Here is a 24,851-nt window from a genome sequence, read left to right as displayed (position 1 = left end):
TTATCATATGAAAAGCTACAAGTACTTATTCTTTCCTCACCATTGCTAGTTTAATAAAGAACAAATTGCTGAGGTGGAGTAGCACGTCGGGAGGCCCGGGTTTCATCTTCAGCACTAGAGCAAGTGTGCAGTTACCGTAGCCGTGCTCTGCTGGACTTGAATAATTCAAGTGCCGCCAGCAGCAGCAAGCTGAAGGGCTCGCTGTGAATTATGTATGCCGTCTTCTGTGGGGCTTTGTGCAAAGCCTCCTGTTGGCTTCCCCTCCGTGAGCACAGGCAGGGCAGAGCGCCTTTGTCACGCTGTGTGCTGGGATCACCGGAGACACTGCAGTAATTTGCCCTGCTGCGAAGCGTGCACTAAGGAACAATGTCCCTATGTGTGGTCCGAGCCTTTGCCTGGGGCCACCCGGGCTGACCCTGGTATGGATTCGGAGGGGTGGTTTGCGGTGAATGGTTGGAAGTATTTGGTTAAATGGCACCACAGTGGCTCTTATCAGCTCTGCCCAGGTAAAGTCCCTCGTCCCATCCCGTCTTGTCATGGTTGTCAGGGGCAGACTGACTTGAATGGTCCCCAGGTATGTTTGCCTCGGGGGTCTCTGTCAGCTGGGGAGGGGCCTGCAGATGTGCCTGTGAGGTGGTAGCTCTGTGACCTGACTTGGAGTCGTGACCTGAATATTCAAAGTGCTCGAGATTGTGATTTGGATGAGGTGTTCTGGTGAGACAAGAATGGGCTATGGCCATGCGTTATAGAATTAACCGCAGACTTGAAATCTTAAGGTATTAAAATTTGTAACATGTAACCTGCATGTTTGACCAACCAGTATGAACGTGGTGGCTTTTCCAGTTTTCAGCAGATCTGAAAGACTTTAAAACTTGCTCACCTAGAAGGTGTTTCTTTGACTCAAAGCTGCTCCACTGCAAGAACAAACCCCACAACAACATAAACTAGCAGACACTCTCTGATGCGCGGGTGTGTTCCAGGAGTGTCTGTGCTTCCTTGGCTTAGGATGCACGTGTGTAGCTTCATACACACTTGACCCTGGGCAACAGACAGGTCCTTCTGAGCAGGACAGTAAATCACAGACGTGCTGGTGTGTCCGTCTCATGTTCTGGCCTTGAAGTTGGGGTCAGAATTGTGGCTTTTGTGAGAAATTTCATTTCAGGTGACGGCAGGCTTCCATGATTGTGCACTGTGTTCCGTGTGACGGGAACAGCTCAAAGCATGTTAAGGTGTTGCGAATCATGAAGTTCACAGCTGAAGAGGGATGTCAAAGAGGACGGGACTTCCTGTGTGTTGAGCCACATCGAGAAGGGTGTTGCTAAGGTGTGGTGACCCACGTGACTCTCTCTTCATCTTCTATAAGTCATGTGCATGTATTTTGTCCAAATAGAATCATAAAAATTTGCCGGGAGATCATATGATTGAAGAATTGACAATTTTTTGTCGCAGACAGTTGTCTCTAATTTTTCCATTTTGAAGAATGCCTGGCTTCCTGGAAATTTGACTGTCTCAGCATGAGATGACTGGAGGACGTGGGCGTGTCCCATCTGTGCCCTTGGGAAGACGCGGAGCCGGGTCATGATGGTGGGCAGGAGTGGCGGGGGCTGTGCGCTGTGCCAGAGCCCTCTCTGTGCGCCTGCTCCGGGGCACGCATCCTCCTCCTCCACTCCCTGCAGCCAGTGCTTGAGTTGGGCCCACGTCTTGGTGGCCTCCTACCGTCAGAGGGGAGTTGTTGTGGCAGTTATTCGGGTCCTTTAAGTCAAAAACAAAGCCTCGTGGGCACGGTATTTGTCTTCACCTGCATGGTCTGAAGGAGGTAAAGTAAGATTGTGTGGAGGAGGCGGCTGCTCTCACCTCCAGCAGTGCTGGAGCACCTGGCGAATGCCACTGTGTCAGGGGGAGCGAGGGGCCCAGGACCTCTGGCCGTCCTGTGGACGTGGTTTATTGCCAGCCGAAGTGACCCTTCCTTTTGTTTCCCGAGTGAGTTCCTGAGCCTGTGCAAGGCCCGGAGCGGTCTGCTGTGCACACAGCCCCCAGCACCAGCCCCTCCCCCGTCCCTTCTAGCTGCCATCCTCGCCGCTGGAGGCTGCGCCGTCCCAGGCAGTGGTGCACGTCTCTGCCCACAGCCTCCACGTCTGCGGGACCACAACGGCAAGATGACACTCAGTTGACACAGTGGACCTCACACACCAGGCGGGTCATCGTTTGATTTTTAAGTTAATGTTTCTTTCTTTATTAGACTTTTAAAATGTGAGTTGTTGATTTGTATCTTAGAAAATAATGAGTATTTGCCAAATCTTATAATAATGAGATTAGTCAACATATTAGTCATCTTTCAATCAAAATTTATATTCGATCAGCATTCATTGATTGATTCATCCCACAAATACATGGCACCACCTGCAGCCAGTGCTGGGGGACAAGGGACCAGCTCTGTGGCTGTCGTTGGGGAGTGGGGAGGCAGGGAGATGGGTGAGGTTGGGAAGGTGTGGGTGCCAGGGAGCTGGCATGGGACGGGGCTGCGTGGGAGGTCTGCGTGTCCCATGGGGGCCTAGCACTCTTGTGTGCCCTGGCAGTGGGGCAGGCAGAGGCTTCTCATCACTGCGCTTGCATTGTTAGAATCCAAATACCTTTTATTTGAGAAACCAAAGTTTCAACACCCTTTGCGCAGGGTTGAGCTGTGCTGACTGCAGTTTGCAGTGGGTCAGCCTTTTTCTCTGCCTCCCCTGCCTCTTGTCCTGGTCCCCAGCACCCCTCACCTGGGCCTCCACCTGGACAGCCCCCAGGCCACCCTTCCCAGCAGGCAGAGGGACCTGTGAGAAACACAAGCTGTTCCCTCCTAGAGTCAAGTCCACATAGCTCCAGTGCCCACAGCCCAGCCAGAACACTGGCTGCGCACTGTGTTCCTTCTGCGCTCTGCCACAGGGCCTTTGCACGTGCTCGTCCTGTCGTGGAAAGCCCTCCCTCTCTCTCCCAAGATTGGTTAACTTCTGTTTATCCCTCAGTTTTGTTCAGCCTTTATTACCCCAGGAAAAAAAGCTGGCAGAAGCATGTTATGTTTCTCATGATGTAGATTATTTCATTTTATGAGGATCACCTAATTTATCAGTATAAAATGCAGTGAGGTTGGTGACACCATTATCCTCATTTTACATGGGAAACCTGAGCCAGCCACACCTGGGAAATGTGTGACCCCTTCCCATCATCTTCTCCAGCCTGGACACCATCTGAGCCCTGGCCCCATCCTTCCTGAGGTTTGTGTGGTTTCACATGATCTTATCTTTAAATAAAGCTGGAATGCGGATGGAACAGGGGTCATAGCCTGGGCCCTGTCTGTGGCGCAGGTGCCCCTTTACGTGGTGTGGCTTTGTTCGTTCTGTCCCTGGTGGTGACGTTAACCTGGCCGCAGTCTTTGGCATCTCAGCGCCAGGCAGGGTCCTGCGCCCTCCCCTCTGGTTTGCATGCAAGTGCTGTTTCTGTCCTGATGGATGCCCCTGTAGAGCCTGGTCAGTTTTTATCCCCCCGGCAGTGCAGGAGGGGCCTCTTTGCTCACACTTGCTGACACCACCGTCTTGGCCAGGCGGATGCCGACTAAATCCACATCTAGGTAACCGTGGTCAGGTCGGTGTGCCGCTGCATGTTCGGAGCCTTCTGCGCAGTGGCCGTCCGCACTCCCGTTTCCCTCTTGGTTTGTTGATCTTTTTCTTACTGACGAGTAGGTATTCTTACAGAGAAGGAAAGCTAGCGCTTCATCTCTGTTAACATATTTTCCCGTAATTTCTTGTCTTCGAACTTGGCTTGTGGTGGTTTTTATAGACAGAGAGTCAAGTCTCTGCTGTCCACTTACCGATGTTGTTTTCACGGCTCTGGGCCCGTGTCTTCCCTCCAGAGCCTTTCCTCACTCAGATATTTCAAAAAACAATCCCACGTTTTCTTCTAGTATTTCTCTAATTTCATTTTTACATTTAAATCTTCAGTCCATCCTGGATTTATTTTAGTGTGTGTTGGAAGGAAGGGGCCCGACTTGGTCATTTTCGGGGTGAAATCTATTTCCCCTAATCTGACTCATGAATTCACCATATGAGGTCCATTTCTGAGCTCTGTGTTCGGTCCCAGTGACGGGATGTGTCTGTTTCTGTGTTGGGTTCTGTGGGTTGAGATGTGCTGTACTGTCAGGGAGGGCGGGCCCCGCGCTGTTGCTCTTTTTGTTTTGTTTTTCCATCATTTAGTATCTCGTTTTCTGCATGAACTCTTACCCTCAGCTTGGCTAGTTCTAATAAAACCTCTCCTGGGAAGTGCGCTAGGGTGTGTGTTCATTTAGGGATTGCTCATGTCTGTGTTTGCCCCTCAGTGTCTGGTTATTGGGGCAAATTCAGCATAAAGACCCCTGCCCCGGCGTGAGACAGTGGCCGTGTGAGTGAGAGTGTGGGCGAGCGTGCTTCACTCCCCATGCGTGCAGAATGGAGCGCTTTCCAGAGGGCAGTCTCGCACGTTGGCATTGTTTAAGCAAGGTGTTTCTGGATGTTCCGTCGCCATGACGCAGAGCTGCTGTGTTCGGAGGAAGCCTTGCATGGTCCCGTGCTGTCTTCGGTTCTGAGCGGCACTGACGTGGCTGTCTCTCCCTGGTGTGTGGCCTGCTGCCTGTTCACTGGTGGTGAGCACGGCCTCTTCCCCAGCCGCTCCTAGTCAGAGCTTCTGCACGAGTCCCCAGCGGCTGCTGGCCTTCCCTGGACTCCAGTGGGTGCTGGTAGCCGACACAACCTGAGTGTTTTATCTCAGAAAAGCACATACACAGCATGGTGGATTCAAAGAAACATTAGAATTGTGCTTTTCTGATGCTGTCATAACTCCTTATGAGTCTTATTTTAATATTTTTCTATAGTAGTTTAAATTATTTGATCACTCTTTTTCCTTTCTTTTTTAATCTAAATGCTTTTTGAGCTCCAACTGACCCCTGCCACGTGCAGCCCCCAGTTGTCACACTGAGGGCAAGGCAGGCAGGCTATGGGTCAAATCCTAGCATTGCCTCCTGGTGTCTGGGGTGTGCCCTCATCTGGATTAGCAGCGTCCACACATGGTCTCTTTGGAAGCCCTCTGGCCCAGGCCACAGGTGTGGCAGACACACGCGTGGCCGTCAGCACATCTGCAGGTTAGGCTCGGCTGTGGGGTTCAGCGTGGCCTCCACCCCAGGGAGGGGTCGATGCTGCCTTACCCCCCCACCCCACCCCACTCTTCTGCCTTTGGCTCCTCCCCTCGCCGATGGATGTGTTTGAATGCTTGGCCTGGGGCTGGAGGCCTTGACTTCTTGGTGTGACCAGCTGGGTGGCTCACCCCGCTCACTGGGCAGCAGGCAGAGGGCACTTGGTGCCTGGAGCAGACGAAGGAGCCAATCAGGAATGTGCGACTAGCGCTTCACTGGACTGGTGACGACATCTGTACGGTCACTGTCAGTCGGCTTTGCCCCGGGAAGACACAGCAGGAACCAGACCCAAAGCACAGCACCTCCTGACCACGCAGGTTTGGTCACCAGTGGCAGCAGGGCATCCCGTTGCCTTCACCGTAGGATGGCCCTGTGTGGGACACGCCGGATCACGGCGCAGAGATGCGTCTGCGGAACGTGCAGTGTTCCCAGAGCCACGGCTCACTCTGGCCTGTGCCCTTCCTCTCAGGCTCAGTGGCCAGGCTGCCTACTTGGGGGTGGGGACCCCCACGACACTGCTCACACCAGGGGACAAGGGTGACAGACGGGTTTCCTAGGTGCCTCCCCTTGCTTGGGAGCTTGCTTAGAAGATCCTGGGAGCCAAAGGCTCGTTAGTGGACACCTCAGGAGCTGGCCTCCTGGGGCGCCTGTTGTGACATGTTCCACATCAGAGTCACCTGCGTGAGCTGTCGAGTTAACGTGTGTAGCTACATACTCAAACGTGGACACTGTGCCTGAACCTTCTGCATCAGGAAGGGCACAGGCACCAGGGTGCGTGCTCCGTTGCGAAGGTGAGCTCCTGCCCTGTGGACTCCGCATGCTCCTCCCTGAACGCACCCATGCCGGCCTGTGGCACCTCCTGGGACCTTACACACAGGGAGTGCGCGGCGCCCTGTCCGGCTGCTTTTGCTCTGCAGCACGTTGTGAAACCACCCTTGCGTGCAGTTACGGTGTCTGGTTCTTACTGCTGTGTGCGTGCACGTTTTTGTTTAAGGTTATGTCCTTTTCTGTTTATCCCCGTGGCTGCAGTTTGTTACTGTTCGGGTGCGTATGCGCGTGTGTGTTGCGAGTGTGCACGTATGTGAGCTTTAGAGTGTTGTGTCAACTTGTGTGCACTGTGTGTGTGGAGCCACACGAGGCTGGGTCTGTTTTGTTCGATGCCCTGCCCTGCGTCTGGGATGCACTGGCTGTCACCAGTGTGCAGTGTGCCTGTGGACTGAGCGGGGGAGCGGAGTGCTGTAGAGAACAGAGCTTGGTGCCGGGCCCCGGAAGAGCCCACAGGAGGGCGGGGGTGCAGGTGCCGTCTGTGCTGGTCCCGCAGAGTTGACTGGCGCTGACCTGAAGGACTGCGTGAGCAACAACAGCCTGAGCAGCAATGCCAGCCTCCCCAGCGTGCAGAGCTGCCGGCGCCTGCGTGAGAGGAGGGTTGCCAGCTGGGCCGTGTCCTTCGAGCGTCTGCTGCAGGACCCCCTTGGTGTTCACTACTTCTCTGTGAGTGGGGAAGAGCCTGGGGGCTGGCAGGGGAGGTCTGCGCTCTTCGCTGAGGTTGCTTGAGCAGGATCCGTTGCCCACCCCAAAGACAGCAGCACCCCTGCAGGTCAGCCACAGGCCCTGAGTAGCTCAGTGCAGGTGTCTCCCCCTCCCCGCAGGGCCGAGCCAGGGTGGGCTCAGCGAGCCTGGGCTCAGCCCTGCCTCCTCAGCCCGTCCCCCGGGGAGAACCCTTGACTCTTCCCGTGCTCTGCCTGACAGCACTCTGCCGCAGGCACCAGGGCTTCCAGTAAACGGCGAAGCCAGATGTGTGCTGCCAGCTCCAGCTGCTGGAAAGAAATGTTTAGCTGTCAAGAAAACAGCTTGAATGCCAGAGCGGTGGTCCTTAAAGTGTTGGGCATCTTTAGTTTATCTTTCTAGGCCCTCGGGTGAAGCATCGAGAGGAGTTTGTAACCTTGTGGTTTCTGTAGAAGGTAAAAATAAGAGAAGAGGAGTAAAGAAATGATCACCTTGCAGAGAGGACAGTCTCGTAGAGTAGCTGCCAACTTTTCTTCCATTGGTCTTTCTGTCTATGTTAATTAATGCTGTTTTTCTTAGGATTTTCTAAGGAAAGAATTCAGTGAAGAAAACATTTTATTCTGGCAGGCCTGTGAATATTTTAATCATGTTCCTGCACACGACAAAAAAGAGGTAAATTTCTTCATGCCTAGGAAGTGGAGATTACAGCAGTGTGGCTTCACTATAGGTCAGTTTAGCATATGATTAACATCTAGTCCAGTTTGAAAAGTTGGTGTAAAAATATTTTCACATGGTTTGAAAATGTCATTTCTTTTTCAGAATAAATTTTTATATATACATGATATTTAATTTTGCCTAAACATAGTTTGTACAAATGCCTTTAGCCACACAACTTTTCATCAGCAATGTGTTGCCACTCAACGTGTTGAAATTAAGAAGAGGGAATGTGTGTCTAAAGGGAAACCTAAATAAAATCCGAGGCAGAAGAGCTTCCTAAGAATGTGGGTTTTCTCAGCTCCCCTCACATGCCACGTGGTCATGGGGCATGGGCCTGGGAGGACACTTGGCTGGGTTGCAGCCTGCGGCGTCATGTCCTGCTCCTCTTGGGTGAACGACCACACTCAGGGCTGGGGCCTCTTGCATCAGCTCGGCACACTCGGGGACTTTGCTCTCCTGCATGCCCTCTTTGCTAAGTGGGGACCACCTCGCAGAAATACCAAATGTACGCACTTGCCACACCTAGGGGTAGCGTTGCCCCAGTCTTTGGAACGGTTAAAGCATCCACTTAAAGAATTATAGAGGAGCCAGTTCAGTGAAGTTTCTTACTGGCTTGTACTTTTATTTATTGGAGCAAGAAATGTTTATTGTGGCCCATGGAAATACACCTCCGGTGCCTGGAGCTGTGCCAGGCCTTTGGAATATGGCAGCAAAATAAGTAGAAAACCCACGTTTCCTCTTTTTGTTGTTGTTGTTGTTGAGAAAGGGTCTTGCTCTGTCACCTGGGTAGAGTACAGTGGAGTCGTCATAGCTCATTGCAGCCTCCAACTCCTGGGCTCAAGTGATCCTCCTGCCTCAGCCTCCCAAGTAACTGGGACTACAGACACTACCACACTTGGCTAATTGTTCTATTTTTAGTAGAGACGGGGTCTCACTCTTGCTCAGGCTGGTCTCGAACTCCTGAGCTCAAGCGATCCTCCCACCTTGGATTCCCAGAGTGCTAGGATTATAGGCGTGAGCCACTGCGCCTGGCCCAGAAAACACATGTGTAGAAGAAGCCTGATGTCCACATGCCTGCTCAGACATTTTCACCTTTCAGCTTTCCTACAGGGCCCGGGAGATTTTCAGTAAATTTCTGTGCAGCAAAGCCACCACCCCCGTTAACATTGACAGCCAGGCCCAGCTGGCGGACGACATTCTCAACGCGCCTCACCCGGACATGTTCAAGGAGCAGCAGCTCCAGGTACCTCCCTGTGCCGCGGTTTCTTAAGGGGAATCCCAGCTGAAGCTTGGGCTCTCAGACGGCCTCCAGATGGAGAGGAGAGCTGCCGCCTGACACAGATGTGTCTCAGGAGAACACAGACGGAACTTGGGGATTTCAGTAGGGCCGTGAAATTAGAAGTCCTGAGCTACTCTTGGCCTCTCTGCAGGTGACCTGGTGGTTTACACATTCACATGTGAATGTACACACATGTGCACTTGTGCAAAATCACATGTATACACACGTGCACTTGCTCTTTGCACTTTCACATGTGTGCACATGCACTTGTGCAAAGTCACATATTCTCGAGTGATGATATATGTGTGTTTGAATTTTTTTAAGTTTTGGACATCACTATGATGAAGAATAAATAACCCACTGTTACTTAGAGCCCATGTTTCGCTGGCCTTTTCAGAGGCCACTCTGTTGCTAAGTCATATGAATAGTGTTTTTAAAAAAATTTGAAGAAGGTATGTTCAAGGCAGTTCTCACTCTGTTAGATTTCCAGTTGGTTTTGGTTTCATTCTTACTTAAAACAAGGTTCTCCAGGAGTGGCTGCCCTGAGTCTGCTTGTGGTGCTGGCTTTATAGAAGTCATTGCAGTTTGCTGATTTGGAGAGTAGTTTGTTGGAAGAAAGAACAATCAGACATGAGGGGACACTGGAAAATATCTCCAACATACTCTGGGGCGGTGGGTGGGAAGATGGGTGGAAGTGATGTCCTCTCAGGGTAGGAGGCCCTCTGGTGTCTGCAGGTCCCTCACATGGCCTTGGCCTTCAGGCCAAGCACTGGGTTGCTTCTCCAGCCGTGTTGCATTGTATTCATCCCCAGATTTTCAACCTGATGAAGTTTGACAGCTACACGCGCTTTCTGAAATCCCAGCTGTACCAGGAGTGCATCCTGGCGGAGGTGGAAGGCCGTGCCCTCCCGGACTCACAGCAGGCCCCCAGCAGCCCGGTGTCTAAGCACAGCCTCGGCTCGGACCACTCCAGCATGTCCACGCCAAAAAAGGTGCCCCTCCCCCGGCCGGCTCAGGTCACTGCTGGGTGTGTTTCATCCCATGAGAGCTCTCCCAGGGGCCGGAGATAGAGGCTGTGTCTGCATGTTCTTTCACCAGCAGCAGATGAGAGACATACCCAGCACACAGACATCCAGGCTGGCCTCGTGCTGGGGCTCTCAGTGCTGGAAGGTTCTAGCCACTGTGTCTGGAGTCCTGTCAGGGCTGCACTCCTGGCCTATTGGATGTCATTCCCTAGAGTACTCACGTGACTGCTCACTATTCCGTCTCCTCGTGCATTTCATATAATAGTAAAATAACATTACGTTGTTTTAACCAAGGTTTCCGTTTGCTGACAGTTGAGTGGAAAATCAAAATCAGGAAGGTCCCTGAACGAAGAGCTGGCGGAGGAGGACAGTGAGAAGAAACGGAAAGGCGCGTTTTTCTCTTGGTCAAGGAGTAGGAGCACCGGGAGGTCCCAGAAGAAGAAGGAACATGGTGACCTTCCAAACGGTTTGTTGTGCTGCCTGTGTGGGCTGCGTTGTCCCGTCACAGGCTGCGGGGCCGTGGCCATGGTGTGCAGCGTGAGGTGGGCGGCTTGAGGAAGCTTTTGAGGAATGAGGAAATGTTCTGGGAGTCCCGCCCTCCCAGGGTGCCAGCCGAGGGGCTCGGGGCATTCCTGCCCCTCCTGCCCTTGGTGGGCTACTGGCAGCAGGTAGTAGGGCAGAGGGAGTGGACATGTTCCACGCTTGAGGCAGAGGAGGAGGAAGCCGTTCTATGCCAGGGACTGGAAAGCACATAGGAGAGAGTTGGGAAGGATTTTCTTCCCTAGAGATTTTCGAGAAAGGGATTATTTTCAGAAATGAGTGTCCTGCCTAACAGTGAGGGACTTGCACTAAACCTGTGGTCCCCAAGTTGAAGTCAGGCAGTGACCATGATTCAGCGAGCACAAGCCGGGTGAACCTGAGGGAGGTGAGTGAGGGGGCGCCATGGTGCTGCCTGCACAGTGGGCATCGTGCCAATTTACAGAAGGAGGCTCGGGCCTGGCGCAGGGTCCCCAAGCTTCTGGCCATGCTGTGGGTGTCCTTTTCAAAACAAGGGCAGCTGGGAGTTGAGGAACCCACCTTCCTGAGAGGCCACGTGGGGCACACACAGCGTGTTAGGAGATGGGGCAGGGCCTCCCGAGTACCTGGGAGGTGGGGGAGCGTTAGCCCCATTGTTCTGCCCACCAGAGCAGATCCCCGTCACAGGCTGCAGGTCTTTAGACAGCCGTCTGAAGGGGCTTTTAAAGCCCTGATTGCAGAGGGTGCCCCAGAATTCAGAAGTTCTGAGTCTGGCCCAGGGTGGAGCCTGGGAATCCATCCCTTTGAGGAGGTGGGTGGTGGTTGGGGAGGCCGGGAGTACCGGGAGCCACTGTCTTAGCCCCACCCCGGCCACCCCTGGAGCCCGTGTGTAGCAGCGTGATTTGGGAGTAAGGCCTGTGTTTTCAAAAGTCCTTTTGGCCAGAATTTTCATGATTTTTAGATTAGCCTAAGATTATAGAGTGAGTGTAAGTTAATGACAGTTGGTGATTGTTAGCTCACTTTAGGACTTCAAGGAAAAGGACATGAACTGGATTGTTGGTAAAGATGCAGCAACCCACTGGAAACATTTGCTGCTGTCCACAGGGGGACGGTTTTCTTTAGGCCCAGAAACTGCAGTTTGAGATACAAATTCCAGATTGAATGAAGGAAAGTCAGGCCTGCCCAGGACACTTACTGGAGTTGGTGCTGCGCACTGCTGTCTGGTGGTGCCTGCCACCGGCAGAGCGCAGTGCCGGAGCCGGGATGTGGCAGGGGCAGGGCAGAGAGTGGCGCCTGGTGCGGGGTGGGGCCGCCCTCACCCCTGCAGGGTAGGAAGACGCGTCCAAGTGAGGCACAGCAGTGCCTGGGAACAGCTTCCTTATGTCTGTCTTTCGTCTGCACGTCTGTCCGTTCCGCCTAAAGGGAGCAGGGGCTGGGAGGTGGGGCCAGACAAATGGGACTTCTGTCTCAAGTGAGGAAAAGTGAAGCTACCACTTTGGAGTCATCTGAGGCACTATGTCTTCCCATCAAGACCCCATCCTCGCCAACGGAGGCCCGTGCCGCCGAGAGTCCCAGGGCTCTATGTCCTCTGCAGGGAGCCTGGACCTGGTGAGTTGCTGCCTCCCCTTGTCCCGAGGGCCGCAGGGCTGTGCTGACTCCTGACTGGGGAAGCCTGTGTCTCACGTTACACAACCAACTTTCATTTAGTGAAGGGGCGCGTGGCTTGGGCATGGGCCCGGGCATAGTGGCTGAGTGCACAGCCTGTCCAGGGTGCGGGCCTGGCCTGCTGTCTCTCCTCTCATGCCTGTGAATCACGTGTGTTGCTGCTTGTTCTGGTCCCAGTTACCTTAGATGAGGGGAGGTGGGCAGGTGCAGCAGGGTCTGTTGGTCTGTTAGCTGTTGTCTGATTTGAATTTTGGAAAACCTTACTGGTTGCCAGCATCCTAGTCATTTGAAAGTGTCAAGCAGCAATCAACGTAGAATATTATTTCTTCTTCAGTTTTGCCAAGTAACATTTCAAACTGTAAGGATTTACCACATGTCAGTTTGCTGTTGCTGCCTAATTACTATCCCTCCCAAACTTGATGGCTAAAAAAGGAGCCATTTATGATTGCGTAAGCCTGCGGACCAGCGGGTGGTCCGCCAACCTCAACTGACTGTGCCTGAGTGTCCCTGCCTACCTGGCATGTCAGCGGGGCCAGCGGTCCCAGGTGACCTCACTCACCCCTGGCCCTCACTGGACTGCAGGCTGGGTCTCCAGCCGCCAGTCCCCTTGTTTCTGTGCAGAGCGTGCTGGCCTGCAGGGGCCCAGGCTTCCAGCTGTACGTGGCCACCAAGCTCCTTCTGTCAGCCAGGCCGGGGCTGCAGGGGCAGCCCCAGCTCCTGGGGAGGAGCTGCAGAGCTGGGTAGTGAGAGGCTCAGGCACAGGGAAGGGGATACTTGGGGCCATTTTTGCAACCGGTCTACAAACTAGCTTCTGAAATAACACTTTGGGGAAAGAGGTTTTCAGACCATCAGGAGGAGATAGTGACAATGAAATGACAATCTAGACAGGGTTTACCTCAGCAAAATGTCACAGGGAGCTGTTTGCAGAGAGGATATGATATGACTCAGAGACCCTAGGCGGTGTCTCGTCCTCAAGGAGCAGGTCGGAGGGTACAGGATGGTTGGTCACGCTCAGACCAAAAGGTGTTGTAAAGTACGTTCAGGGCCCACAGTTAGAGGAAGGTGGTTGCTCAGTGTTACCTTAGAAAACCCAACACTTAGTCAGCTCTTTGTGCAAAGCCACTGTGCAGATTGATCCTGAGCCTTTTGCACATGAGGAGCTGCAGGTGGGACAGAGAGGCAAGGCTGTCTGGCCTCTGTAGGCACATGCAGGCTGGGGCTGGCCGCACTGCCTCAGGGGTCGCCCGCCTCGTGAAACGCACAGCCGTTTGTCTCCCTGCCCCAGTCGGAGGCCTGCAGGACCCTGGTGCCCGAGAAGGACAAGGCCGCCAAGCACTGCTGCATCCTCCTCCCAGACGGGACGTCCTGCGTGGTGGCCGTCAAGTCGGGCTTCTCCATCAAGGAGATCCTGTCTGGACTGTGCGAGCGGCACGGCATCAACGGGGCCGCCGTGGACCTCTTCCTGGTGGGCGGGGACAAGGTACCAAGCTCCCCAGACCCTCACGGCCACTTGGCTGGGGAACTGGTCTTGTCGGACAGCAGCCTGCCCGCTGCTTCTCCTCTTGGCTAGCTGACTCCTCATGCGGGTCTCTGTCCCGCATTCCTCACTTAGCGTGTTTGCTGGAAGCTGGGTTATCTGAATTCAGTGACGCTGCTGGGAGCACTTTGCATGCTGGAGTCGGAGTGGTGTTTGGAGAGCGATGCTTCCTCTGTGGATGGGCTATTTTTGAGCTTCTCTTTTGTTCTGCACAGCTGCACCCATTGCACATTGTTCCACACTTCAGGGGGTGCTTCTTGTTCCCACTTTAATTTTGGTCTCTTTGTTCCAAAGCCTCTGGTGCTGCATCAAGACAGTAGCATTTTGGAGTCAAGAGACCTGCGCCTGGAAAAGCGCACTTTGTTTCGGTAAGAGAAAACCAGAGTTGTCATTTATGGGAGGTCCCAGAGCCCCCCGTGTTGTCTCTTTGCTTTTAGGGAGTAGACACATGCTGGTTCTGTGAGGGGCTGTGAAGGCACGTCAGTGGCCAGGGTGAGAAGGGAAGCCTTCCTGCCCAGGCTGGTGGGCACAGCCTGAGGCCACAGCAGGGAAGGGCTGCTCTGCTGGGCTCTGCCTGTGCTGGGAAGGGGGCGGCCACATCCCCTGCTCGGCTGCTGTCACTCCCAGAAGAGCCCTTTGCAGACGGCTCCCCACGGAGGAGGGCACTTTACACACAGAGGCTGGCGGGATGGGTGGGCGCCAAGGCACTGAGGGCTGCTCATGGGGCTCTGCTCTCGGGACGGGCCTTCCAGTGGGGATGGACGTGTGTCTGTAGTGAATATTTTGTGCCCCCAGGCTGGACCTCGTTCCCATTAACCGGTCGGTGGGACTCAAGGCCAAGCCCACCAAGCCTGTCACAGAGGTGCTGCGGCCTGTCGTGGCCAAGTACGGCCTGGACCTCGGCAGCCTGCTGGTGAGGCTGGTGAGTGTCTCCCCTGTGCTGGGCGAGTGGCAGGAAGCTCTGTGCCACTCACAAAGGTGAGCCGGGGCGGAGCCTCACCCTCGCAGCCCTGCGCAGCCCTCTCCTGGGTCAGCGGACCTGGCCCTGCGCCCCAGTTCTCATTCCGTGGAGCAGAAACTTGATCATCGTTTTTTTGTACTTTGGTCATTCCAAAAACAGTCGATATTTGCGATGTGGTTTTGGTCCAGGGAAACAAGAAGCAAACCAACAACCCACCTGAAGTAGCCCCACCACTTGCACGTCTGGTCAGATGGCAGGGCTGATGGCACCCGCCCCACTGCACACTGGTGCCTCGGGGCGGGGCCTGGGCTGGTGACTCCTGATTCTCATCTGCGCTTTGTCACTGAAAACTCAGAACTGGCATTTGCAAGCCTAGCCGCCCCTTGGTTATGTGAAGGAGGTTAAGAAGGGAACGAGGAACACTGTGGGGGAAGGAAGGCAGGCCTTGGGCAGCCCCAGTTCCGGGGCATTTCTGAAGCAGCAGGGGTCCCGGAGCCCAGCTGTGAGCCGTGGCTGAGAACCATGGGCACCATGCTGTCTCCCTTCTCAGCAATATCGGAGTGTGATTCCAGGTATTTTTAGGGTTTTAATTTTCCTTGAAACTGGCCTCAACATTGCTCAAGAGCTTTGAAGTGAACGAGAGGAACCTATTTAATTATTCACTGGCACCAGCTCCCAGGGTAACCCGAAGCTCATCCCCCATGGCTGGGTGGAGAGCCCTAGCTAGCACCAAGCCCCTGTCTCAGCCTCCCTGTCTGTAGAATGGGGTGGGGGCCGTGTGCTCACGGGGTACTGGGGCCAGGGTAGGGCCCGTGGTTGGAGCTCATCCCTGGGAGCCGAGGCTTGTTCAGCTGCACGAGGGCCCTGCCAGGCGGGCTCCGAGGTGGGTTGTGGAAATTCTTGTGGAGTGGGTGTGGGTGGGCTTTCCCTTGCACACACCCTCCTGGCCCTCTGATGAGTTCTGTGGGCCACCTGTGCCCAGGAGCATCACGAGTGAGGTAGGAACCTGAGCCTGGGTCCACTCATTCACTGGGGCCGCAGGCACAGCCTGGACCTGGGCCCTCGGGGAGCTCGATGTCACCCCACTTGGCATTTGAGCACTTTGGTTGTTTTCCTGACTGACAAGTAATCTAAAATGCCAAAGGACAAGTTTAGATTTATTTTTTTAAACAGTGGTGGTACATGAGTAGTAAGATTCTCCACCGAAGGAGAGAAGTCTTACCCAGGACAAGGACTCCGGCTCTGTAGCTAGTGATGCGACACTTCATTAGGATTAGGTCTTAGACCCGTTCCTGAAACCGCCGTCTTTGCCTCCTTGTTTTCCAGTGAGAACGTTTTGCTCTCCATGCTCACCGCAGAGCAGTGCCTGAGGGCTGGTGGGGGGCTTTTTAGATGAGCTGCCATCCAGGTTCTAGATGGTATTGACTGTTAAGCCAACTTAAATTAATATTTAAGAGTATTTTTAACACATTTTAAAGCATTGAATTTGTGGATGAAGGTGTTTTGGGTGTTCATGAAGTATCACTCTGCCCAGGGTCCTCGCCTGGGCTGTGTGGGCCAGCAGCCGTCCTGCAGGGCTTGGTGGGAAGACTCCTCGGGCACCAGCACCCTGCAGTCTGGCAGGCGAGTCTGGAATTCCTGTGCCTTCGTGGCAGCATCTGGCTGAGCCCCAGGCCCTCCTTGTCGGCCGCTGATCCCAGGGCACGCGTGTCTGCCTCCATCCAGCCTAGGCAGGGTCTCTGTTCAGCTGCCGTCGCAGCTATTCCCCAAAGCGGCAGTCTGGGTAAGGGCTTCAGCGTACGTCTCTGCCCTAGAGTGGAGAGAAGGAGGCCCTGGACCTCGGCGCCCCTATATCGAGTCTGGACGGACAGCGGGTCATCCTGGAGGAGAAGGACCCTTCCAGAGGAAAAGGTGAGCCTGACTACTCGTCCGCCTGTTGCCTGGCCCCCAAGACCTGCTGCCCACAACTGCTATCTCAGCCGGCACTAGCGGTTAGGACCTTACTGGGGGTCCTGGGACCCCTAACAGGGCCAAAGGTTTGATGCTTAATGTGGTGTTTCTCAAACTGGGTGTCAGAGGGGCTGAGACTAGGAGCAGATTGACCCCCCAAATGTGTCTTCTCAGCTGTGAAAAGGGGTGATGGTCCCTGCCCACGCTACCCTGGGTTGCTCTGAGGTTCTGACATGCTCACGTCAGAGCATGTTAGTGCTGGAAGGTGCTCTCTTCCTGCGAGGATGTGCAGTCCTTGCGCAAAAGGGAAATGGGAATCCCCGGGGTCCTGGCAGCCCTGTCTGGGCCTCCTGGTCCCTCACCCAGTGCCTGATTTGGTGCCCTTCACTCTGGGCATGAAACAGGAAGTGAGGACGCAGGCCCTGCAGGAGCTGAGACCACACACTTGGTAGTTTTGGTTTGTTCTGTTCCTTTCGTGCAGTGAGTCAGGTGGTTTTCAGAGCTCTTTCCTGCACGCCACGTTGGTGACAGCAGCTCGGAGCCCTGTGCAGGGCCAGTCCCTTGCAGAGCTGGGCTCACGGCCTGGGCTGGTGCCTCCAGAGTACATTTTGCTCTTCAGAGCAGTTGCACAAGAACCTGTGCACGAGGAAAGGTTATTAAAGCCAGGTGGGGTGAGGCCTGTCTGTAGCTGCCACCAGGGACAGGCCAAGGTGTGGCCCAGAGGACTGTCCAGGGGCAGGGCTGTGGGAAGTGTCTCTCCTGGAGAGAGCTGATGGGAAAGCCACCTACGATCTGGTGGATAAGGTCACTTTGTAAGGAGCCACTTGGGTGACTTTGGGCTGCCCTTCCCTTTTCAGGACGTCAGCCCAGTGAGGGCTCTGGTCCAGGTGGTTTCTGAGGGCTCCTTCTGAAAAGTCCCCCAGGGCGTGGTGTGGGTCATGTGCCTATGCCGAGGGTGACCTGGGCATGCGTTCCAGGTAGAATCCTTGTTCTTGCTCCCCATGTTGTCACGGGGGAGGCCCCCTCCATCCTCTGCTCTAGAGAATGCTGTACCTATCACCCCAGGCAGGTGGGTTAGGAGGGTGTGGGGGTCCTTTCCCCTCCCTGCAGGGTCTGAGGGTGCCAGGCCTGTGATGTGTTTGTGCGCAGGTGAGGCCTCTGGTGGAGCTGAGGGGGGTGCACAGCACGTTTGCTGAGCTGTGGAGGGCAGGACTGGGCCTCCTCTAGCCGCATCCGAGCCAGAGAAGTGGGCTTTGGACCCTTAGTGCCAGCAGAGGCCAGCCTGAGCCCTGACGTGGGACATAGGCCGATTTGAAAATATGTCACAAATGTGAGACTCTTCTACTTTCTAAGGAGTACTCATGCCAAATGGTATATGAAGTGAGCTCTTCAACATCACTCCTCCAAAAAATCCCCAGTTAGGTTTACGGAGAGACCACTGTGCCTTCACACCACCCTCACAGGGCGTCTCCTGCCCCAAACCCAGTATGCAGGTGCCTTTTGTCCTGGACTGGGGGTCCCTGCGTGCCTCGGGGGAAGGGGTAGCAAGTACCTGCTGGCTTCTCTACTGCTTTGCTCTCAAAGACAGTAGAAACAGATGATATTTCACTATTCAGGTGCATTTGCGAGCCGCCATAATTATAACGCGTATCTCCTTGTGTTTGGGACCCGCAGATAAACAGAAAGGTGCACTGGCCAAACAGAACACAGCCGTCAATCCCAGTTCCAGAAACCACTCGGCTACGGTAATTCCCCTCCCGCCTGGCCCCAGCCAGCCCTCTGCCCTCAGCAGCCCGCGGCTCTCTGCACCCCGGGGCTCCTTCGTCCTGCTGGCACTGGCGTCCCCTTCCCTGCAAACAACTGGCTTTGGGCTTTCCTTCCTCCTGGGGGACCATGCCTTGCACGCTCTGCTCTCTGTGAGCTGCGTCATTGCACGTGGTTTGCCTGTGGTGCATGTTTCTCTCAACGCGGTCTCTACTCGCAGAGCTTTTTAGTTTATAACTGATGACTTGTGTGTTGTCGTGTGTTAACATGTAAGTAGAACTTTGGCTTTCCTTCTAATGCAGGGAGAGGAAAGAACACTAGGCAAGTCTAATTCTATTAAAATAAAAGGAGAAAATGGAAAAAATGCTAGGGATCCCCGGCTTTCAAAGAGAGAAGAATCTATTGCAAAGATTGGGAAAAAAAAATATCAGAAAATTAATTTGGACGAAGCAGAGGGTATGTGTACTTTTTAAAACTTCCACATTTTTTAGTAAATGCACTTTTAGTTTCCAGTATAGTCATTAAGACCTACTCTGCCTGTCGACATCTGGGTGGCCGCAGTCCCCATCACACTGAGGATGCTTCTCCCCGGGTCAGTCTGTGGGCTGTGGGTGTAACCTCACTGAAACCCCCATTTTCAGATTGAGAGCCGGGCCCTAGGAGGCGTCAGGGAGGCCCCCCTCATGGCCTGCAGCTCTATCCGCACAAAGGTGCTCAAGGCCCCCCAGGTGCAACCTGCCCCTCTACGCAGCCCAAGCCCTGACGTGAGCCAGGGCCTCCGGCTCTCATGGAGGGAGGCACAGCTGGTGTCTGGCTGGAGGAGGCGGGTCTGCCAGCCTCTGCAGCACCGAGGAAAGTGTCCTTCCTGTCCCTGTGCCCCAGGAGGGACAGCAGAGAGATGATGATCTGGAGACTGAGACGAGACCTTTCCTGAAAGTGCCTTTTCCTCCAAAAGCTTGTCACAAGGAGAAGCCCTGAAAGTAGAAGCAAAGCTACCAGTTGCTACTGTGACCTGCGTTTTCATCCAGGGAGCACTTGCTGCTCAGCCTGGCTTGTCATGGCTTGCTGTGGCGTCCAGACTCGCAGTGAAACTATAAAACATGCCTCCTTCAGCCTTTGTTGGCCACCAAACAGAAGTAAAACACACACCCTCTTTGAAGCTTGTGCATTTCTGAGAACTTTCAAAATTTCAGACTTTAGACTTTGTAGTTGTTTAAAAACTCAAGTAATGCAATTTAAATGCTAGAGAAAGCTCAATTTAGACACCGTCGACCTTGAATGGTGAACTTGAGTTACAATAAAGAACCCAGCCACGTGAGGAAGAGAAGAGTTCTGGAGGGGCCAGCGGGGCAGCCGGAGGTTCACAGGGTTCTCCAGATACTGGGCGGCAGCAGACCCCTTGCAGGCCGGCGGACAGCACTCTGCCAAAGGCGGAGCTCCTTCCCGTGCTGCCTTCCAGCCGTGGGGTCCCGGCCGCTGCTAGGACCTGACTCTGCCGGGCCTCAGTCTTGTGGTCACTTTTACGCCATCCTAGGAAGGGGGCAGGACTCAGGTATAAAAGGGTCCCAAGTGTTAAATAAGAAACCCAGGCCGAGGTGCCTGACAGCACCCTGCTAAAACACCATCAGCATGTTACCATAAGCGGAGGGTTTTTGATTATTCGAGCCTGATCTTCACGCAGTTTAGTTTTCAGGGAGGTGCACAGCTGCTTCTGACTCCTGAAAACAGATCCTGCTAGAAGCCCAGGGGGCTTCTGCTCTAGTTCCTGGGTGAAGGCAGTCTAGGACGTTAGTTCAGGACCACAGGACAGACAGCCCACCACCAGAGCTTTCTAGAGAGTGAATTTTTTGCTGTGACACCCGTTAGTGTGAAACTCTCTAAAACATGGTTAATGTGGGTTTTCTTCCAATAGAGTTTTTTGAGCTCATTTCCAAAGCTCAGAGCAACAGAGCAGATGACCAACGCGGGCTGCTGAGGAAGGAAGACCTGGTGTTGCCAGAGTTTCTTCGTTTGCCTCCTGGTTCCACGGAGCTCACCCTCTCCACCCCGGCCACAGCCCAGGCCATTAGCAGGAGAACCGCGACAACCAGCGGCAGGGAGAACGCATCCCCGCCCCAAGAAAGATGGGCGCCAGGCCAGGACAGCAGTGACAGCCCCTCAACCAGCCTGGGCTCGGCCCATAGTCCCCCAGGCCCCTCTGGGACGACCCCGCCTGAGCAGAAGTCTCCCAGCGGGCCCTTCTGCATCCCTCAGTCCCCCACCCCCCACACACAGGAGGGCACAGCACAGATGTGGAAGAGGCAGTCGTGGGAAGCACAGTCCGGGGACATCCAGACCGTGGAGGATGGGCAGGGGGCTGACCTGACCCTGGTGGGGGAGGCCCACATCAGCAGCCCCAACAGCACGCTTCTGCCGCCACCCCCTGCCCCCCAGGACACGCCTGGACCTCCGCGACCAGGTACCTCTGGGTTCTGACCCTCCACCCAGCCCTTTCCCACGCCGCTGCTGCCAGTGTGGTCCGCTCAGTGTCCAGTGCAACAGAACGTCTGTGGGAAGTGGCTTCCAGCTGCCACTTTGGTTTAGCAAGGCGGCCCCACAGCATATGCTCCCCCATGTATCGTATTTATTGTGGGCATCCTTGGCCTATTCTGAAAGGCCCAAGTTTGTCAGGGTTGATCATGAAGAGGATCAGACAGCGGCTCAGGGCAAGCGCAGCCGCGCCCCACCGTGCCCTTGGAGGGGTGACGCATGGGCAGGGCCTGCCCCCGGGGCAGTAAGACTCCTAGGCAAGGCCTGGGGATTTCTGAAGATGTCGGTGTTACTTTCAAAACCTGCACAGCCAACATTTTTAGTGTGCGAGTCTCGAGACTGAAAAACAGAATTTGTCTTGAGTGAGTGAAGCCCCGCGACTCGGAGCAGGACGGGGCCTCTGACGCAGGGCCCGTGTACGGGGAGAGCATGCTGCGCAGGCCGGGCAGGGTGTGCCAGATTAGGGAGTCGGAGCTACATTGGTGGTGTGCCCTGACCTCCAGCGTGCCGCGGGCATTTCTCCCAGTGGAAGCATGAAATTCAGTGTGTGTGAAGGTGAACAGTGTGGTCTGGAAGCAGAGAGATTTCCACGAGCCACAAATACTAGGAATTGGGGCGAGATTCCCCACATCCTAAACGGCAGCCGGCAGGGCTGCTTCCAGGAGCCCGGGTGCTGGGGCCGGTGCAGCTGTCCCCCAAGAGACGGTGGGCTGCTCAGGGCGTGTGTCAGAGCATGCTCAGTGGTGTGTGGGCACTTCTGGTTGTGACCTGCCATTGGGGGTGGCGAGATTGCCCTCTCTGCCCCACCGTCCCGGTGCAGGATGCTGATGGCAGTCTGTCCTGCTGCAGGATCAGGTCGTCGGGCCTGTCGCCCAGACCTCGACAGGGAACCAGGGAAGGCATTTTCTGTGTACATCCTGTGTATCTGTAACATCTGGGCACTTTGGAGGCCCCATGCTGTGTGGAGGGCTCCCCGGTGCCTTTCCCGGGGAGGAGCGCCGGGATGTGAAACCCAAGGCGCTGTGGCCGTCCGTGGATGCTGCTCTGCTCGCCTCTGCCCTGCTGCCTGTCCCCTCCTGCTCTTCTCTGTAGACCCCTGTGTGTAGCTCCCGCCTATGTTTGGAGCCTGTGTTCTTTCGAGAGTAATAAACTCTAGAGCTCATCGCTGGACTGGTTTAAAACTTTTCTTTTTCATTTCAAAATTTCTTTCCACTTTAGAAAACTATAGAAATATTTTAAGCTAGAGAAAATATTATACATTTTTAGGACATTAAATGAATTTACCTTAACATATTGGCTTCTAAAAATATACCTTTCACTCAATAAAATCCTCTAGCACTTTGTATGTGCCCGCCAAGCGCGGTCATACAGCAGTGGCAGCGGCCAGCACTCCACGGCGCACGGGCTGGGAGCGGGTGGGCACCTCCTCCCGGGGCCCTCACAGGCCTCTCCAGCCAGGATCCCCGCAGGGCCGTGGCGTGGTCAGGCTTCCAGTCTGTGCCTGCCTCTGGCTCTCCTTCCTCCAGATGCTTCCACAACAGAAGAATTGGTGACACTGCAGTCGTCCAGTTTGTTCCTCATAAACTGGGGGCTGGGCCGTCACCTCTCAGCTCCCGCCCAGCCACACCAGCTCTGGGCTGCTGGGGCTGGCTCTGCATCGGGCTCTCCCACCCAGCAAGGGCTGTTAGTGTGGGCAGCGGTACCCACGCCCGGTGGCCTCTGCCAACTGTCCCTAGCGTGCTCATGGCACCGTCTGCGTAGGGAGCACGTCCTCCTCGAGCCCTGGCGGCTGCTCTTGAACATGGATGGCCGGGACCAGTTCCACGGTCCCACCAGCCCCAAGCCCTGTGGCTTTGGGCCCTGTCCTGGGAGGATACCACAGCAGAAGGCAGTGGGAGGGCCTTTGGCCATAGGTCATAGGTCTGTGGCTCCTGCTGAACAGTAGTAGGCTCCACAACCTGCCCAGTCCTCCTGGAGGTGACGCCCCAGTCAGCGGGGAGAGCCTTGGGACTTTGCGCATCTCACTTTCTCAAACCTCAGTTCGTGATGCTAAATCTGGCGGCCCTCAGGGTTTCTAAGCATGGGGGGCTTCTGTCATGGCATAAGCCGTGATTAGCTGCCTGCGTGGGGCAGTGGAGGCAGCCGTCCGCGAGAGTCCGCGGGCATCTTTGCCACTCCTGGGCAGTGGAGAGCCTGGGCCAAGTGCTAACTTGCACCTCTTAGGGTTGAGAAGTTCAGAATTCATCCAGAGTCACTCTCTGTGGCTCCAAAAACTGCTGTGAAGTATTTCTTAGCGATGCGGCAGCCGCTGTGGACCCACTGTCCTACAAGAGGAATACGTGGGGCTGGGTGCCCGGGGCACCCAGCCACCCACAGCCATGGCTGGGCAGAAATAGGGAGCCCTCCAGGGCTGCACTGCTCACCCTGCCCCTCCAGCCTCTGGGCCCATCTTCCCCTGGGAGGGGCCGCCCAGGACAGGGGGGAGGCCCATTCCTCCAGATGTGCTGCCAGACCGCCCTGCTGACCCTCCTCTCTGAGCCTCCGTGTCTGACAGGTAGATGGGGACATCAGATGACAGATGTGTCAAAGCCCTTCACAAGACTCCAGGACACTTGGAGGTGGGGTGTGTGTGTATGTGGCATGTGTCTATGTGTGTGCCTGGTGTGTGTCCATGTGGTGTGTGTGTGTGCCTGGTGCGTGTCCATGTGGCATGTGTGTGTGCCTGGTGTGTGTCCATGTGGCATGTGTGTGTGTCCCTGGTGTGTGTCCATGTGCATGTGTGTGTGTGTCTGGTGTGTGTCCATGTGGCACGTGTGTGTGTGCCTGGTGTGTGTCCATGTGCATGTGTGTGTGTGCCTGGTGTGTGTCCATGTGCCGTGTGCGTGTGTGTGCCTGGTGTGTGTCCATGTGCATGTGTGTGTGTGCCTGGTGTATGTCCATGTGGCATGTGTGTGTGTGCCTGGTGTGTGTCCATGTGCATGTGTGTGTGCGCCTGGTGTATGTCTATGTGGCATGTGTGTGTGTCCCTGGTGTGTGTCCCTGTGACGTGTGTGTGCCTGGTGTGTATCCATGTGGCATGTATGTGTATGCCTGGTGTGTGTCCATGTAGCGTGCGTGTGTGTGTGACTGCTGTATCCATGTGGCATGCATATGTGTGTGACTGCTGTGTGTATCCATGTGGTGTGTGTGTGCGTGGGGTGTGTCCATGTGGCGTGTGCGTGTGTGTGACTGTGTGTATCCATGTGGTGTATCTGTGTGGCATGTGTGTCTCTGGCGTATTTTGTGCATACCTGTGTCTAGCTGAGGGAACTCTCCGGAATGCTCGCGTGGCGCGTGGTGGGAGCGGTGGGGCGGCCTTCCCACGCGCAAGCCCTGCCTCACGGCGGTTGTTAGTTCTTGGCACAAGCAGGAGAGCTTTGTTTCTGTGTTCACGAGGGAGAGCGACTCAGAAAGACAGAACCAGAACCCGGTTCCAATGCAAAGTGCTCCTTCAGTGGCACAGTCTTAAAACATGCGCTTACGGTTATTTCCATGACAATTCCCGACTGCCTTCCTAACCTGCTCTGTTCGGTTTCCGACACACACCGGGAGCTGGTGGGCAGGCGTCTGCCAGCAGTCCCCGCCCGGGCCACCTGGGTGGGAGCTGGAGGGTATGCGTTTGCCGCCGAGACCCCCTCCCTCGGTTCTGCGAAGGTGAGATTTCTGCACGTCCTCGGGGAGGGTGTGGGGATTATGCCCTAAAGGAGGTGTTTTGCTAGTGAGGAAAACATATCTGTGAAACTGAATTTGTGGTGAGCACCTCAGTCCAGAGCCGCCTTCTGCTCTGACCCGCGACCCTGGCAGCCGCCACACTGCATGCACTTTGCTCCCAGCAGTGAGCGCTCAGCCGGTAAGAGCCCCCAGGAGGGCACATCTGGAACCCTCGGCTCTCTACCTGCCTGTCCCTCCGTACAACAGAAGGGCCCAGAGAGGGCCAGGAGGGGCCAAGCCTCCGCTGCCTGACCCCAGCAGCCCCCTGTCCCACCCAGCAGCCCAGGCCCCAGGCAGCCCCTCTCCAGGCACTGTCACTGCTGACCAGATGCTTCGAGACTGGACTCGGGTCCTGGCTGAGCCCCGGCGGCTAGCAAGCCCCACCCCTGCCCCTTTGGTCTTTTTTTTTTTTTTTTTTGAGGCAGAGTCTCACTGTGTTGCCCGGGCTAGAG

The 24,851-nt window shown here is 55.1% G+C and overlaps 1 protein-coding gene across 2 annotated transcripts in view; it reads left to right on the top strand.

Moving 5' to 3' along the window:
- The window catches only part of RGS12 (regulator of G-protein signaling 12), a 139,730-nt gene that overhangs the window by 109,896 nt on the left and 4,983 nt on the right, over nucleotides 1–24,851 (top strand). The window contains exons 5-17 of one of the 2 annotated variants that reach the window (XM_012655057.1): nucleotides 6,522–6,691; nucleotides 7,286–7,378; nucleotides 8,523–8,666; nucleotides 9,515–9,694; nucleotides 10,040–10,193; nucleotides 11,775–11,851; nucleotides 13,194–13,388; nucleotides 13,740–13,813; nucleotides 14,241–14,367; nucleotides 16,221–16,317; nucleotides 18,031–18,101; nucleotides 18,423–18,576; nucleotides 20,033–20,588. In XM_012655057.1, coding sequence (XP_012510511.1) covers nucleotides 6,522–6,691; nucleotides 7,286–7,378; nucleotides 8,523–8,666; nucleotides 9,515–9,694; nucleotides 10,040–10,193; nucleotides 11,775–11,851; nucleotides 13,194–13,388; nucleotides 13,740–13,813; nucleotides 14,241–14,367; nucleotides 16,221–16,317; nucleotides 18,031–18,101; nucleotides 18,423–18,576; nucleotides 20,033–20,588 — 2,092 coding nt within the window. Of the gene's footprint in view, nucleotides 1–6,521; nucleotides 6,692–7,285; nucleotides 7,379–8,522; nucleotides 8,667–9,514; nucleotides 9,695–10,039; nucleotides 10,194–11,774; nucleotides 11,852–13,193; nucleotides 13,389–13,739; nucleotides 13,814–14,240; nucleotides 14,368–16,220; nucleotides 16,318–18,030; nucleotides 18,102–18,422; nucleotides 18,577–20,032; nucleotides 21,784–24,851 lie in introns of those variants that run through there. The other variant, XM_012655056.1, reaches the window with a different exon arrangement.

The sequence above is a fragment of the Propithecus coquereli genome, unplaced genomic scaffold, assembly GCF_000956105.1.
Source record: "Propithecus coquereli isolate 6110/MARCELLA unplaced genomic scaffold, Pcoq_1.0 Scaffold459, whole genome shotgun sequence".
NCBI lineage: Eukaryota > Metazoa > Chordata > Mammalia > Primates > Indriidae > Propithecus > Propithecus coquereli.
This window is presented reverse-complemented; position numbering and strand designations above follow the sequence as displayed.